General features: G+C 46.8%; 1 protein-coding gene across 1 annotated transcript; it reads left to right on the top strand.

Annotated features, from left to right (window-relative positions):
* The first annotated feature begins 361 nt into the window (after positions 1 to 361).
* On the top strand, positions 362 to 16,455 carry ndufv3 (NADH:ubiquinone oxidoreductase subunit V3). Its single transcript, XM_043701440.2, has 4 exons — positions 362 to 452; positions 2,555 to 2,636; positions 9,002 to 9,733; positions 16,190 to 16,455. The coding sequence occupies exons 1-4, from the start codon at positions 411 to 413 to the stop codon at positions 16,360 to 16,362; spliced, it is 1,029 nt and encodes a 342-aa protein (XP_043557375.1). The 5' UTR covers positions 362 to 410; the 3' UTR covers positions 16,363 to 16,455.
* The last annotated feature ends 1,359 nt before the right edge of the window (positions 16,456 to 17,814 follow it).

Below are 17,814 nucleotides of genomic sequence, written 5' to 3'. Positions count from 1 at the left end.
CCGCAGGGGCAGGGGCAGGGGCAGGGGCAGGGGCAGGGGCAGGGGCAGACCCCCCACCATCTCTCCCCCCCCATCCCCCGGGGCCCTCACCCGCTCTCCCCGAGACTGAAGCCCGCGATGCGGGAGCCGCCGCTGCCCAGAATCACGAGGGAACCACAAAGACCCAGCGCCATCTTCACCGCTCAACTTCCGGGTCAGACACCAGCACAACATCCGGTGTCCGGGGGATTCGGGTCCGGGTGGGTTCCGGTGTCCGGGGGATTCGGGTCCGGGTGGGTTCCGGTGTCCGGGGGATTCGGGTCCGGGTGGGTTCCGGTGTCCGGGGGATTCGGGTCCGGGTGGGTTCCGGTGTCCGGGGGATTCGGGTCCGGGTGGGTTCCGGGACGGTCGGGTCAGTCGTGAATGTGAAGATGGCGGCGGCGCTCGGAGTCAGGGTCCGCGGTTTGCGGCAGGTACAGAGCCCGAGGCCCGGCCCGGCCCGGCCCGGTGTCGGTGTAAACCCCCGGGATCTCCTCGTGTTTTCACTAACGCCCCGATGTTCGGAGACTGAGAATGTGTTTGTTCGTCCCCGGAGCCGTCACAAACAAAGTTAAAACTCACTCGGCACCAGGTTCCAGTCCAACAGGTTTATTCGGAAGCACTGGCTTCCAGAGCGCTGCCCCTCAGCGGGAGGCTGTGGAGAATAAGATCATAGGACACAGCATTTATAACAAAGATTCACAGTGGGATGTAACTGAAATTAAATGTTGTAAAGGAGCTGGGTTGTTTGTTAAGTCTCTCACCTGTTAGAGCGAACAAGTTGGGTTCAGTTTTTTCACATACAAATCACAAAACGTTTTAAAGTTACATTCTCAAGTGAACCTGAACAATTGGTGTCATGTCGGCCCAGGTAATACATGAAGGTGTGAGCTCCCCTGTGTGAGGCTGTCTGCGCCCCAATGTTCAGACTGACTCTAATCCAAAAAATGGATTTACAGAATCTTACATCGATTCATGCAGTTTTTGAGCAAAATAAAATGTAATTCGACAAGTACAAGTTCACCCCACAAACTTATGTGAGTGTGTGTGTGTTTGGGGCGGGAGGCTGATAACCAAGTTCCGGTACCCATGAGGATGGCCTCAACTAGGACCTTGGGTTCATGTCACACGACAGGTGACCCCCCACTGCACAATGGGGACACACACAGACCCTCTCTCATAGATTCCCACAAAATATTCTCACAGACTTATACCCCTTTACACTCACATACAGTCAACACCCCCTGCCCTAAACACACACACCCACACACACACATACATATATAGGTTTGTGGGGTGAACTTGTACTTGCTGAATTACATTTTACTTTGCTCAAAAACTGCATGAATCCATGTACGGTTCTGTAAATCCATCTTTTAGATTAGAATCAGTCTGACCATTGTGGCCCAGGGAAACTCTCACCTTCAATACCTTCTCTGGGCCGACATGACACCCACTGTTAAAGTTCACTTGAGAATGTTACTTTTAAAAAAAAATTTGTGATTTACATATGGAAGAACTGAAACCAACATTCTCATTCTAACAGATGAGAGACTTAACAAAAATCCAGGTCTTTCCAAAATGTAATTTCAGTTACATCACACTGTAAACCATTGCTATAAATTCTGTGTCCTATGATCTTATTCTCCACAATCACCTGACGAAGGAGCAGTGCTCTGAAAGCTAGTGCTTCCATATAAATGTGTTGGACTATAACCTGGTGTTGTGTGATTTTTAACTTTGCACAGCCCAGTCCAACACCAGCTCCTCCAAATCATCAAAAACAATCCCTATCCTGGTAATCAGCAGCAAGCTCCCCCCTGCCCCCAGCTCACACAGCAGTAATAAATGCTGGCCTTGCCAATTATGATCACATCCCACAAAATCCAGCCTTGTCAGGGTTGGTCACCCTGACACTTCCACATTACAACAGTGACAGCAATTCAGAAAGTACTTAATTGGCTGTAAGACACTTTGAGAAGTCTACTCGCCCTGAAAAGCACTATATAAATGCAGATCTTAGAGTTTTAAAACATTCACTCTGTAGTACAGAAGCTGAATTAACCAGAGGGTTGTGATGCCACAACTCTTCATCTTGGACTCATCAGGATTCAATGCAAGAATAGCAAACTTCACAATTGCAGCAACTTGCACTACAGGAGAAAAATGATCATTTGTCATCATATTAATTCTGATAGCCTTCTTCATTGCAACACCTCAGCCAATGAGTCACTACAGATTCCCCACACTCCCAGGGAATTTAAATCATTGGTGCAAGGCTTGAACCTTTTTTGTATTGCTTGCAGAGAACTGGGGCTTATGGACCTACTGTTCCCCATTCATTTCTCTGTGGCAGAATCAACTTCCAAACCAGTCAGCACACTTTTGGTTCCCCCTGTCGTGTACATTTTGTGATTGAAATTTAATATCCTTGCATTTGTCCTGATGTGAGTAAGGTGAATAGCTACAAGAACTTGTCTCCATTTATTGTATATTTTCTTATTGATGGAATATTTGGATGATTTTGGAATTTCAGGTGTTGATAGTGAGGTCGGGGTTTCAAGCAGTGCCTCTCACCACCAAGGCTACAGCTCCACAAAAGAAGAAGAAAGTTAAGGGTAAGGAATATGAATATTGTTCATAACTAGGGATTGTAGCCTCGTACTGGGCACTTGAGACACCCAACAAGAGAATGTTTAGTATTATAAATAAAGAGTCAAATTAAACATCCCTCCCCTTCCCTGCCAACACCATACAGGATATTAACAGCATTGCATACTTTGAGGACTGAAAATCAGAGAGAAATGGGTGTATGTGTTTTTTCTTGTACAGGCACCAATGTGAAATCCAGTCTATTTCCCTGATTACTGGCCTAGGGGGTTATTGACATGATACTATAGATCCAGGTTAGTGGTTACTGGTTAGGGGCCTGGAGATACAGATTATATTCTGAGTATTGATATATTTTTGATTTTAGAAATGGAGATTATTTTCTGGGATGTGGGGCATCACTGGCAAGGTTAGCGCTTATTACTCTTAAGAGATGAACTGCCTTCTTGAAGTATAAATCAGGGAGGTACACACCAGTGTTATTAGCAAAGGAGTTCTAGGACTTTAACCCAGCTTTATTCGTAACAAAGAGCACTACAGCACAGGAACATGGCCTTTGGCCCACCACATGACACCTTCCTAAATTATGGGTCTGTATCCCTCTATTAGCTGCCTATTCAGATATCTGTCAAGATGCCTCTTAAACGTTGCTGTTATATCTGCTGCCACCTCCTCTGGCCGTGCATTCCAGGCACTTTCCGCAGACTGCTTGGCTTCTCACATCTCTGTTAAACTTCTTTGATTTCTCTGCACTTTTGTACAGCTAAATGGCTTGCTGAGCCATTTCAGGGACACTTGAGAGTCAAACACATTGCTGTGTGTTTGGAGTCACATATAGGCCAGACCAGGTAAGAGCAGAAGATTTCTTTCACGTAAAGTAGACCATGTGTTTTATGATAAGGTGAAGTTTGAGCCTCTGGATGAACCCTGCAGTAACATCACCACATTGAGTTAGTGGCTCTCACCTGCTTGTTGTGATGTCAGGCAATGGGCTCGTGCCGTTCTCCATGGACTGGGTTTGGTTTATTCTTCATACATTGATTTGAATGGTAATGATAATGGTTACATTGGCACAATAATCAGCACAGAATGTGGCCATTCTGCCATCGAGCCTGTGCTGGTTATTTGAAAAAGCTCCTGACCCCTCCCACCTTTTTGTCCCTAGCCATGTTAGTTCCTCACTCTCCAAGAGTTCTCCAGCTGCCTTATGGAATATATGCAATCAGCTTCTATCAGCTTTTCAGGTCCAGTGCTCCAAATCTGACAATTCTCGAGATCTCCTCTCGAGATCTTTTTTGCAATGGCTTGAAATCCATGACTTCTGGGTATTCCTTGAAGGAATGGTTTGTCCATCTTGTTACGATCCCAGTCAGTGGGAATCCCATTTCCCTTTCGGAGCCTTTTACGCCTTTGCTGAAGTGTGATGTAAATTATAATACATGAGCTGAGGTGTAACCTGTGATCATAAAGTTCCACTAAAACGTCTTCACTTTCATATTTCGTCCTTGTATTTACAAACCCAGCTAACCCTTACACGGTAAATACCTTGCCTTGTGTTCATGGACACTAAGGTCTGTCAGCTCATAGGAACCATTGAAATGATACAGCACAGAGGGAACCATTCAGCTCATCTTGTCCATGATGACTCAAAGACACCCAGATGCTCTTTCTAATCCCATCTCCCTGCACACGGTCCATAGCCCTGCAGCTTACAGCTCTTAGGGTGCAGACCCAGGTACTTTTTAAAAGAGTTCAGGGTCTCTGCCTCCATTACTAACTCAGACAGCCAATCCCTCTTTTATTTTAAGAAAGACGTTTTTCCTCATATTCCCTGTAAACTTTCTGCCATTTAGCTTGAATCTGTGACACACCCCCCCCCCCCCCCCCCCCCCACCAGTTTTGGAACTCCCTGCCGGGGAAACAGATTACTCTTGTCTACTCTATCTCTGCTGTTGTGGTTCTGTTCACCGAGCTGGAAGTTTTTGTTGCAAATGTTTCGTCCCCTGTCTAGGTGACATCCTCAGTGCTTGGGAGCCTCCTGTGAAGCGCTTCTGTGGTGTTTCCTCCGGCGTTTATAGTGGCCTGTCCCTGCCGCTTCCGGTTGTCAGTTTCAGCTGTCCGCTGTAGTGGCCGGTATATTGGGTCCAGGTCGATGTGTTTGTTGATGGAGTTTGTGGATGAGTGCCATGCTTCTAGGAATTCCCTGGCTGTTCTTTGTTTGGCTTGCCCTATAATGGTAGTGTTGTCCCAGTCGAATTCATGTTGCTTTGTCGTCTGCGTGTGTGGCTACTAAGGATAGCTGGTCGTGGCGTTTCGTGGCTAGTTGGTGTTCATGGATACGGATCGTTAGCTGTCTTCCTGTTTGTCCTATGTAGTGTTTTGTGCAGTCCTTGCATGGGATTTTGTACACTACATTAGTTTTGCTCATGCTGGGTATTGGGTCCTTCGTCCTGGTGAGTTGTTGTCTGAGAGTGGCTGTTGGTTTGTGTGCTGTTATAAGTCCTAGTGGTCGCAGTAGTCTGGCTGTCAGTTCTGAGATGTTCTTGATGTATGGTAGTGTGGCTAGTCCTTTGGGTTGTGGCATGTCCTCGTTCCGTTGTCTTTCTCTTAGGCATCTGTTGATGAAGTTGCGCGGGTATCCGTTTTTGACGAATACCTTGTACAGGTGTTCCTCTTCCTCTTTTTGCAGTCCTGGTGTACTGCAGTGTGTTGTGGCCCTTTTGAACAGTGTCTTGATGCAACTTCGTTTGTGTGTGTTGGGGTGGTTGCTTTCATAGTTCAGGACTTGGTCTGTGTGTGTGGCTTTCCTGTGTACCTTAGTAGTGAATTCTCCGTTCGGTGTTCTCTGTACCATCACGTCTAGGAATGGGAGTTGGTTATCCTTTTCTTCCTCTCTCAAAAGGGCCACAACACTATTCAAAAGAGCCACAACACACTGCAGCACACCAGAACTGCAAAAAGAGGAAGAAGAACACCTATACAAGGTATTCACCAAAAACGGATATCCTCGCAATTTCATCAACAGATGCCTAAGGGAGAGACAACAGAACGAGGACATGCCGCAACCTAAAGGACTAGCCACACTACCATACATCAAGAACATCTCTGAAATGACAGCCAGACTACTGCGACCACTAGGACTCATAACAGCACACAAACCAACAGCCACCCTCAGACAACAACTCACCAAAACAACCCAGCATGAGCAAAACTAACGTAGTGTACAAAATCCCATGCAAGTACTGCACAAAACACTATATAGGACAAACAGGAAGACAGCTAACAATCCGCATCCATGAACATCAACTAGCCACGAAACAACATGACCAGCTATCCCTAGTAGCCACACACGCAGACGACAAGCAACATGAATTCGACTGGGACAACACTACCATTATAGGGCAAGCCAAACAAAGAACAGCCAGGGAATTCCTAGAAGCTTGGCACTCATCCACAAACTCCATCAACAAACACATAGACCTGGACCCAATATACCGGCCACTACAGCGGACAGCTGAAACTGACAACCGGAAGCGGCAGGGATAGGCCACTATAAACGCCGGAGGAAACGCCACAGAAGCGCTTCACAGGAGGCTCCCAAGCACTGAGGATGTCACCTAGACAGGGGACGAAACGTTTGCAACAAAAACTTTCAGCTCGGCGAACAGAACCACAACAACGAGCACCCGAGCTACAAATCTTCTCACAAACTTTGAGTACTCTATCTCTCACAATGTTGTATCCCTCAATCATGTTACCCCTCAGCTTTCTCTGTTCCCAGGAAAACAACTCCAACCTCTCCAATCTCTCCTCATAGCTGCAATTCTTCAGCCCTGGCAACATTCCATACTCTGCCTTCTCTTGCTTGCTAATATTTTTTCATGCCCTCACTCTGATTTCTTTATATCTTTTTTAACTTGATCCCTGTACTTTCCATACTCCTCTCGATTCCCTTTGCAGAGTTGAGTTTTTTGTGGCTGTCATAAACTTTCTTTTCCTGTGTTTTTATCCCCTGTATTTTTCTAGCCAATCACAGAGCTCGAGATTTGGCAGTACCGTTCTTATTTTTCGAGGACCTGTCTGTTTAGTGCCTCCCACTGGTTTAACACGGAGTTATCCGTTCTAATCCTGTCCTGTTCACCTCAACCAAATCACTTCTCAGTTTTGGGAAATGTCCTTCCCAGTGTAAAACCTTTCTTCCTGATTTATCTCTCTCCTTTTCCATAATAATACTAAACCGCACTGAATTATGGTGACTATCCCTGATATGGTCATCCATTGTCACTTCACCCACTTGCCTGTCTTCATTTCCCAAAACTAAGTCCAAAATTTACATCTCTTGTTAGGCTTATCATACATTGTTTCAAAGAAAGCTAAAAAAAATTTTCCTGAACATAGTCCATGAATGTTTCACCCTCAGTGCCCCTTATATTGTTTGTAACCCAGTTGATATTGGGGATAGTTGAAGCCTCCTGTTATTATTGCCCTCTTACTCCTACAGGCAGCAATGTGTCCATATGTGTGTTCCTCTGTCTCCCTCTCATTTGGGAGTCTGTAATCTACTCCTAGTAGTCTGACTGCCCCAGTTTCATTTCTGAGCTCAACCTATAAAGCCTGATTTATTAACCTGCTTTGTGTATGATCCCCTCTCACAACTGTAATTGATCCTTTAACCAATAATGCTCCCCCTCCTTTTTTATCACCCACTTTACCCTGCCTGGGAACTCTCTATCCTGCGATATTGAGCTGCCAGTTTTGTCCCTCCCTTAACCAAGATTCTGTTATAGAGATGATATCAAGCTGCCACGTGTCTGTCTGTGCCCTTAGTCTATCTGCCTTGTCTGTAATATTCTTTGTCTGGAAGTTCAAACAGCTCAACCCCGTTAATTTCTTTTGAAGGTATATAGGAGCAGGAGGCGGCCATCCGGCCCATCCAGCCTGCTCTGCCACTCAATAAAATCATGGCTGAGCTTTTCATGATTTACCCTTAATTCCAGTAATGTTCAAATGTCTATCTATCTTTGCCTTAAAACTTTTCAGCGAGGTAACCTCAAGTGCTTTTCTGGACAGGGAATTCCACAGATCCACAACCCTCTGGGTGAAGAAGTTCCTCCTCAGCTCAGTTCTAACTTTGAGGCTGTGTCCCCTGGTCCGGTTTCACCTGCCAGTGCAAGTAACCTCTCTGCTTCTATCTTATCTATTCCCTTTACAATTTTATATGTTTCTATAAGATCCCCCCCAGTTCTTCTAAATTCCAATGGGTATGGTCCATATAACATAGAACATTACAGCGGGGTATAGACCTTCCAGCCCTCTGTGCCGCCCTGTCGAACCAACCTGAACCCTATCTAACCTACACTATGCCATTGTCATCCATATGTTTATCCAATGACCATTTAAATGTCCTTAAAGTTGGTGAGTCTACTACTGCTGCAGGCAGGGTGTTCCACGCCCCTACTACTTATTAAATCCCTTATCACTGTAGGCCTACCACTCGGTTTGCTCCCCTTTCTGTACAGCAAGGCTAACTTTGGTGTGATGCACTCGGCTGATACTGCTTTTCCTGAGAGGCCACCCCCTGGAACAGTTTATCTGTTGGAGAGAGGGGGATGAGCCGAGGGGTCTGCTGCACTCCCTTCCTGAGACATTTGCCTTGTCTGATGGTCACCCATTCCAAATCTGTCTGTGTAATCGTCACTGGCAGTGGGATGACCTCACTGAATGTGTTATCCATGACCTTCCCTGCATTGCGGGTGCTCCACAGTGAGATCCACCCCCAGCTCCAGCTCAAAAAGCCGTGAGCCACTAGCTGCAGCTGGCAGTCTTCGGGGACATTGGCAGCTCCCCCTGATGTCCCACATTGTTCAAGAGGAGCGTACCAAGGATTGGAGGTCTGCCCACTTCACGCCCCACTTGCTCACGTCCCACTTCCCCTCTCCCCCCAATCCCACACCCCTGCTCCACACACCCTGCCCCAATCTCTGCTCCCTGTCCCGCACGCCACCCCCCCAGTCACCGTCCCGCAACCCACCCAACACACCCCCCACCCCCATCTCTGATACAAAGCACTCTGGTTTTGCTAAGTGGCACTCAGCTGCATTTGTTGTGCTTTATATCAGTCATCAGCAAGAATATAACGGAGCACATCATCTCCAATTTCAAACCCATCTGCCATTTTCCTGCACTTTTCACCATCTTTTTTCCGTTCCTTTATTGTTACCGAATGTGACGTGCAGATTTAAGGAAACCGAATGAAGTTGTTCTGGTTTGACTGTTTCTTTGATGGCAGATTGCCGGATCGATGATGGTGGCAGTCATTTGAGCTGGTCTGCTTCAGTGTGCTGACCCATGCCCTTCACTCTCTGTCACACAGGAGCTGAGGCTGCTGAGGTCTCGAGCAGAGATTCCCACATTCAGTCGGCCGAGATAACTAGCACAGAGCGAGCAAGCCTCTTAGCCAAGAAAACAGTGCTGCTCTTTCCCAAGAAAACTCCTGACTCCTTATTGGGAGAGGCACTGAACTCCACAACCAGCGCTGCAGGAGGTGATGTGTGGTCGCGAGCAGCCAGTGCAGAGCCTGTGGCTGAGAAATCAGCTGCTGAGGAAGAGTCCAGCCCCAGCTCTGACTCCAGCTCTGACTCTGATGAAGAAACCAGGAGTGAAGAAGCTATAAAGACACCAGTTGAATTTTCAAAGCCAGATTCTGTACTGAGTGGTGCTGACTGGACAAGGGAAAGGGCAGACGGGGACCGAGGAAGACTGGTTACAGAACCAAAGGAATTATCTGGAGCTGCCAAAGTCCCAGTCTCCAAGGATTCGACTTGCACGGAGCTGAGTAAAGGGGAGGGGAGAGAGACACCAGCTGCACAGGGAAGCCATGACTTACTAAGCAGTGCTGTCTGTGATAGGGCTGAAGCTACAGTAACAGCACCAGAAGCAAGCGTCCCACCAAGAAACACTTTAACAACTCAAAAAACAACAGCAAGTAGCCCACCAAGAGAACAGGTTCTCTCAGCACAGGGGGAGAGTCAAGAACCACAATATAATTCAGCTGAAGAGAGAACTCCAGAATCTATTGAGTCAGTTTCAGCTGACACACTGCACGGTACTCCAGTTTAATTCTACCTCGAGAATGGGCTCCATTAACTGATGCTCACTGTCTGTAGTCAGGGGAGAGAGAGAGGCAGTATCCATAACTGGACAGAGTTAGACAGCGTCTCATATGTGATATTAAAATACTGAGAGGACTGGCAATGTTTAGACCATAAGACATAGGAGCGGAAGTAAGGCCATTCGGCCCATCGAGTCCACTCCGCCATTCAATCATGGCTGATGGGCATTTCAACTCCACTTACCCGCATTCCCCCCGTAGCCCTTAAGTCCTTGTGACATCAAGAATTTATCAATTTCTGCCTTGAAGACATTTAGCGTCCCAGCCTCCACTGCACTCTGTGGCAACGAATTCCACAGGCCCACCACTCTCTGGCTGAAGAAATGTCTCCGCATTTCTGTTCTGACTTGACCCCCTCTAATTCTAAGGCTGTGTCCATGGGTCCTAGTCTCCTCGCCTAACGGAAACAATTTCCTAGCGTCCACCCTCTCCAAGCCTGTATTATCTTGTAAGTTTCTATTAGATCTCCCCTTAATCTTCTAAACTCCAATGAATACAAGCCCAGAATCCTCAGCCGTTCCTCATATGTTAGACCTACCATTCCAGGGATCATCCGTGTGAATCTCCGCTGGACACGCTCCAGTGCCAGTATGTCCTTCCTGAGGTGTGGGGACCAAAACTGGACACAGTACTCCAAATGGGGTCTAACCAGAGCTTTATAAAGTCTCAGGAGCACAACAGTGCTTTTATATTCCAACCCTCTTGAGATAATTGACAACATTGCATTCGCTTTCTTAATCACGGACTCAACCTGCATGTTTACCTTTAGAGAATCCTCAACTAGCACTCCCAGATCCCTCTGTACTTTGGCTTTACGAATTTTCTCACCGTTTAGAAAGTAGTCCATGCTTGTATTCTTTTTTCCAAAGTGCAAGACTTCGCATTTGCTCACATTGAATTCCATCAGCCATTTCCTGGACCACTCTTCCAAACTGTCTAGATCCTTCTGCAGCCTCCCCACTTCCTCAGTACTACCTGCCTGTCCACCTAACTTTGTATCATCGGCAAACTTCGCTAGAATGCCCCCAGTTCCTTCATCCAGATTATTTATATATAATGTGAACAGCTGCGGCCCCAACACTGAACCCTGCGGGACACCGCTTGTCACCGGCTGCCATTCCGAAAAAGAACCTTTTATCCCAACTCTCTGCCTTCTGTCAGACAGCCAATCCTCAATCCATACCAGTAGCTCACCTCGCACACCATGGGCCCTCACCTTGCTCAGCAGCCTCCCGTGTGGCACCTTATCAAAGGCCTTTTGGAAGTCTAGGTAGACCACATCCACTGAGTTTCCCCGGTCTAACCTACTTGTCACCTCTTCAAAGAACTCCAACAGGTTTGTCAGGCACGACCTCCCCTTACTAAATCCATGTTGACTTGTTCTAATCCGACCCTGCTGTTCCAAGAGTTTAGAAACCTCATCCTTAATGATGGATTGTAGAATTTTACCAACAACCGAGGTTAGGCTAATTGGCCTATAATTTTCCATCTTTTGCCTTGATCCTTTCTTGAACAAGGGGGTTACAACAGCGATCTTCCAATCATCCGGGACTTTCCCTGACTCCAGTGACCTTTGAAAGATCTCAACCAATGCCTCCGCTATTTCCTCAGCCACCTCCCTCAGAACGCTAGGATGTAGCCCATCAGGGCCAGGAGATTTATCAATTTTAAGACCTTTTAGCTTTTCTAGCACTTTCTCTTTTGTAATGGCAACCATACTCAACTCAGCCCCCTGACTCCCTTTAATTGTTGGGATATTACTCATGTCTTCCACTGTGAAGACTGACGCAAAGTACTTATTAAGTTCTCCAGCTATTTCCTTATCTCCCATCACTAGGCTTCCAGCATCAGTTTGAAGTGGCCCAATGTCTACTCTTGCCTGTCGTTTGTTTCTTATGTATTGAAAGAAACTTTTACTATCATTTCTAATATTACTGGCTAGCCTACCTTCATATTTGATCCCCTCAATCCTTATTTCTCTCTTTGTTATCCTCTGTTTGTTTTTGTAGTCTTGTCAATCTTCTGATTTCCCAGTGCTCTTGGCCACTTTATAGGTTCTCTCTTTTTCTTTGATAGATTTCCGGACTTCCTTTGTCAGCCATGGCTGTCTAAGCCCTCCACGGATAATCTTTCTCTTCTTGGGGATGAACCTCTGGACAGTGTCCTCAATTTTAACCACAAACTCCTCCCATTTTTGCTCTACTGTCTTCCCCGCTAGGCTCTGCTTCCAGTCTATTTTCGTCAGTTCCTCTCTCATGCCCCTGTAATTACCTTTATTTAACTGTAACACCATTACATCCGATTTTGCCTTCTCTCTTTCAAACTGCAGACTGAACTCTACCATATTATGATCGCTGCTTCCTAAGTGTTCCCTTACTTTAAGATTTTTTATAAAGTCTGGTTCATTACATAGCACTAGGTCCAGAATAGCCTGCTCCCTTGTGGGCTCCATGACAAGCTGTTCCAAAAAGCCATCCTGTAAGCATTCCATGAATTCCCTTTCTTTGGATCTACTGGCAACATTATTTACCCAGTCCACCTGCACATTGAAGTCTCCCATGATCACCGTGACCTTGCCTTTCTGACATGCCTTCTCTATTTCCCGGTACATGTTGCGCCCCTGGTCCTGACCACTGTTAGGAGGTCTGTACATAACTCCCATTATGGTTTTTTTGCCTTTGTGGTTCCTCAATTCCACCCACACAGACTCCACATCATCCGACACTATGTCATTCAGCAACCTAACAAGGCAACCTCTCCCCCTCTGCCCACCTCCCTGTCTTTTCGTTTAAAGTGACAGTGAGCACAGCTAGAAGATGACTATAGAATCAAGCAGCCAAGAGCAATTTAAAACCAGAGAGATTTGTTTTGGAGCCTTTTGGGTTAATGCTGTGCACGTCAGCACCCTCACAACATGAAAGGTGACAGCTTTCTGAACAACAACAGGACTCAGCGTGATAGGGTCAAAGGTCAGTAAGTGATGTAGTGTAGCTGGACTTTCAGAAAGCTTTTGATAAAGTCCCACATAGGAGGTTAGTGAGCAAAATTAGGGCGCATGGTATTGGGGGCGAAGTACTAACATGGATTGAAAGTTGGTTGGCTGATAGGAAACAAAGAGTAGTGATAAACGGCTCCATTTCGGAATGGCAGGCAGTGACCAGTGGGGTATCGCAGGGATCAGTGCTGGGACCGCAGCTTTTTACAATATATGTTAATGATGTAGAAGATGATATTAATAATAATATTAGCAAATTTGCTGATGATACTAAGCTGGGTGTCAGGGTGAAATGTGATGAGGATGTTAGGAGATTACAGGGTGACCTGGACAGGTTAGGTGAGTGGTCAGATGCATGGCAGATGCAGTTTAATGTGGATAAATGTATGGTTATCCACTTTGGTAGCAAGAACAGGAAGGCAGATTACTACCTCAATGGAATCAATTTAGGTAAAGGGGCAGTACAAAGAGATCTGGGTGTTCTTGTACACCAGTCAATGAAGGTAAGCATGCAGGTACAGCAGGTAGTGAAGAAGGCTAATAGCATGCTGGCCTTCATAACAAGAGGGATTGAGTATAGAAGCAAAGAGGTTCTTCTGCAGCTGTACAGGGCCCTGGTGAGACCACACCTGGAGTATTGCGTGCAGTTCTGGTCTCCAAATTTGAGGAAAGACATTCTGGCTATTGAGGGAGTGCAGCATAGGTTCACGAGGTCAATTCCTGGAATGGCGAGATTACCTTACACTGAAAGACTGAAGCGACTGGGCTTGTATACCCTTGAGTTTAGAAGACTGAGAGGGGATCTGATTGTGACGTATAAGATTATGAAAGGATTGGACACTCTGGCAGCAGGAAACATGTTTCCGCTGATGGGTGAGTGCTGAACCAGAGGACACAGCTTAAAAATACAGGGTAGACCATTTAGGGCAGAGATGAGGAGAAACTTCTTCACCCAGAGAGTGGTGGCTGTGTGGAATGCTCTGCCCCAGAGGGCAGTGGAGGTCCAGTCTCTGGATTCATTTAAGAAAGAGTTGGATAGAGCTCTCAAGGATAGTGGAATCAAGGGTTATGGAGATAAGGCAGGAACAGGATACTGATTGAGGATGATCAGCCATGATCATATTGAATGGTGGTGCTGGCTCGAAGGGCAGAATGGCCTACTCCTGCACCTATTGTCTATTGAAAACAAAATTCAAGAGAAACTTAATAGGTCAGGCTGCCTCTGTGGAGAAAGAAAGAGTGAACATTTCTGTGCTGATCTTTCACTGCCAAGATCACTCAGGACATATACAGTCAGGTCAGCTGATCGATGCCAGCTTTTTTATTTGCTGATTGGAGTAAACTTTCATTTGGAAGTGGAATTGCTTTCAATGTAGATTTGATTTATTGTAATCTCATGTACCCAAATACAGTGAAAAATTTTGTTTTGTGAGTCGTATGGGCAGATCGTAGCAAACAAGGACACACAGATCATAAACTGCTTAGACAGAGTGAGGTACACAAGGTTAGGAACACCTCGAGGTGGGACCAATAAAAACAGCTGGGGAAGGTGGGTAAGTGATTAACAGTCAGAATAAGAGGCTGTTGTGTTCAACTTGCACAAAGCGCTGGTTTGTGCTCAGCTACAATGCTGTGTTCCAGATTTGACACTGTACATCAGGAAGAATATAAACATGTACTTGAAAATGAAGTAAGTATTCACCAGAGTGGTTCCAGGGCTGAGGGGATTTCAGCTTTGCACTTCAACTGGGTACACTGGGGCTGTTCTCCTTGGAGTAGAGAAGATTAATGGAAACTTTGATCAAAGTGTTCAAAATCACAAGAGGTCTCGTCAGAGGAAATAGGGAGAAACAGTCCCCATTGGTGGAAGGATTGAAAACCAGAAGTCACAGTTTAAAGTCCTGAGTGAAAGAAAGCAAAAATGCCATGAGAAAAATGTTTCTCCAGCTATGGGACTAGGATCTGGAACATGTCGAGAGTGTAGGGGGAGGGGGAGGTTCACTCGCACAGTTAGGGTCTGGGATGTACTGTCTGACAGTGTGAGGGGAGGGGGAGGTTCACTCGCACGGTTAGGGTCTGGGATGTACAGTCTGACAGTGTGGGGGGAGGGGGAGGTTCACTCGCACGGTTAGGGTCTGGGATGTACTGTCTGACAGTGTGAGGGGAGGGGGAGGTTCACCCCAGGGGTTAGGGTCTGGGATGTACTGTCTGACAGTGTGGGGGGAGGGGGAGGTTCACTCGCACGGTTAGGGTCTGGGATGTACTGTCTGACAGTGTGAGGGGAGGGGGAGGTTCACTCGAGGGGTTAGGGTCTGGGATGTATTGTCTGTGAGGGGAGGGGGAGGTTCACTTGAGGGGTTAGGGTGTGGAATGTACTATCTGATGGTGTGGGGGAGGGGGAGGTTCACTCACGGGTTAGGGTCTGGGATGTACTGTCTGAGTATATGGGGTGAGGGGAGGTTCACTCGCAGGGTTAGGATCTGGAATGTACTGTCTGGGTGTGGGGGGAAGGGGAGGTTCAATCGAGGGGTTAGGGTCTGGAATGTACTATCAGAGGGTGTGGAGGGAGGGGGAGGTTCACTCGAGGGGTAGGGTCTGGGATGTACTGTCTGAGTGTGTGTGAGGGGAGGGGGCGCGGGTGGGGGGGGCAGGTGTACCTTTTTTCATATTGTGACGATATGGGGTAAACATCTTAATTTAAACCAGCAACACAGAAAAGAAATATGCCTTGCAGTAATCTGTGAAAATTTGAGTGGCCAATTTCTGTTTAAAATAAAAATTAACAGCTTTCTTTCGTATAACAGTGAATAATTAACTAACAACTATTTACAACTCCTTCCTTGAACCTATCTTTTACCTTCCTTTCTACAGTACTAGTCCGATAAAACCCTCCCGATTATGATTTACCAAAAATTCAAGTTTTCAAAAACCAGCCAGATGTCGAATCTTCCCTTCCTGACTCTGGAAGGTATTGTAACTGGACTTACCGAATGTTCATGCACCAACATTGCCATCAGAGCTCAGTGTGCAGGGATTGGTCTCTGCATTGCGTGCTCAGGCTGAGACAGTTAGTGACAAAAAGACCTCCCTTCATGTCCATGACTAATTTGGATATCAGTCCACCATCCAGGAGTTTGGAGACGCTGGGATAAACTTGGACCTTGAGATACTCTGGGAGGTTGGGATATACTGGGTGACAGATACTCAGAGTTGGGGATACACCAAGATATTGTGATATTCTGGAACAGTGGGACACACCACGAGACTGGGATACATAGAGGTGGGGAGAGGAGACACTGGGATATACAAGTAGGAAGGCTGTGATAGACCCCAGGAGACTGGGAATACTCAATGACTAAAATGAGCATTCACTCAATGATTTTTGTTTTGTGCAGAGTCAGTGGGAAAGCCTGTGGAGGAGCGTGACAAGGAAGTATTGGACACTTCCACTTATAAGAACACCCAGCACCATGATTACAACCCACTAACCTTCATAGATATGGATGTGGACATGGCAAAGTACAGATTACCTCAGCCCTCCTCGGGAAGAATAACCCCTCGTCACTAAGTCTTCGCATACTGTGTTGTTCTGAAGCCTCAGTACCCTACAGCATGTCCAGAACCTGAGTTGGAGCTCACCATAAATAAAAAACAAACCTCACCTTCACAGATCATTTAATACCCCAGCAACCCTTCCCCTGGTTTGTTACTCTGCTGTGTGTCACTCAGTAAGCAGCTACTCCTCTGCCTGTAACATTGCTCACTCGCAAACATGAAATTCTTTCCTAAGAAAGCACATATTTTGGCCTTTATTCTTCTGGGGTTTCACAACTGAACATGGTGTTGATGAGGCCACACTGGAAATACTTTATCTGGTTTAGATCCCTATATTTAAGGAGGAGAAAGTGAGGACTGCAGATGCTGGAGATCAGAGCTGAAAAATGTGGTGCTGGAAAAGCGCAGCAGGTCAGGCAGCATCCAAGGAACAGGAGAATCGACGTTTCGGGCATAAGCCCTTCTTCAGGAATGAGGAAGGTGTGCCAAGCAGGCTAAGATAAAAGGTAGGGAGGAGGGACTTGGGGGAGGGGCGTTGGGAATGCGATAGGTGGAAGGAGGTTAAGGTGAGGGTGATAGGCCGGAGAGGGGGTGGGGGCGGAGAGGTCGGGAAGAAGATTGCAGGTCAAGAAGGCGGTGCTGAGTCTGAGGGTTGGGACTAAGATAAGGTGGGGGGGGAGGGGAAATGAGGAATCTGGAGAAATCTGCATTCATCCCTTGTGGTTGGAGGGTTCCTAGGCAGAAGATGAGGCGCTCTTCCTCCAGGCGTCGTGTTGCCATGGCCTGGTGATGGAGGAGGCCAAGGACCTGCATGTCCTTGGTGGAGTGGGAGGGGGAGTTAAAGTGTTCCGCCACGGGGCGGTTGGGTTGGTTGGTGCGGGTGTCCCAGAGGTGTTCCCTGAAATGTTCCGCAAGTAGGCGGCCTGTCTCCCCAATATAGAGGAGTTAGGACAGGACATACAGGCTTTGGAGGCTGTTCAAAACAGACTGGCTGAGCAACCTTACTGAAATATACAGGTTCTGAGGGTGTTTAACAAGGATGATGTTGAGAAAATGTTTCCACTAGTGGGAGAATCTTGAACTCGGGGACATTGTTACTGAATAATGGGACTTGAGGGTAGCGAATGCCTGGAATTCTTGAAATGGAGTCGAGGTCTGTGAGGAGCTAATGTGAAAGAAGAGTCGAGACTTGGGGCTGATCAAGCATGATCTTACAGACTGGTGCAGCAGGTTTGAGGGGCTGAATAGCAAACTTTTCTCCTCTTGTGTTTTGCCTGTGCTATGATTGAGGGTCAGTGACAAAGCCTGAGATCAGGTGACAGCCTCAGATCCAGATTGGGACTCACCAACCAACCACCACCTTTATTCCCAACACGCGCACGTGCGTACGCGCACACCTCGCTCCCATATCGAGTTCAGGCAATGTATGAATCCTGTGGTTGTGCCTTTTCACTGGGACGTTTGA

This window comes from Chiloscyllium plagiosum, unplaced genomic scaffold (assembly GCF_037043375.1).
Source record: "Chiloscyllium plagiosum isolate Xiang-an unplaced genomic scaffold, Cpla_swu_hap1 HiC_scaffold_12, whole genome shotgun sequence".
Classification (NCBI taxonomy): domain Eukaryota; kingdom Metazoa; phylum Chordata; class Chondrichthyes; order Orectolobiformes; family Hemiscylliidae; genus Chiloscyllium; species Chiloscyllium plagiosum.
The sequence above is the reverse complement of the archived record's forward strand: the minus strand, read 5'-3'. Positions and strand labels throughout refer to the sequence as shown.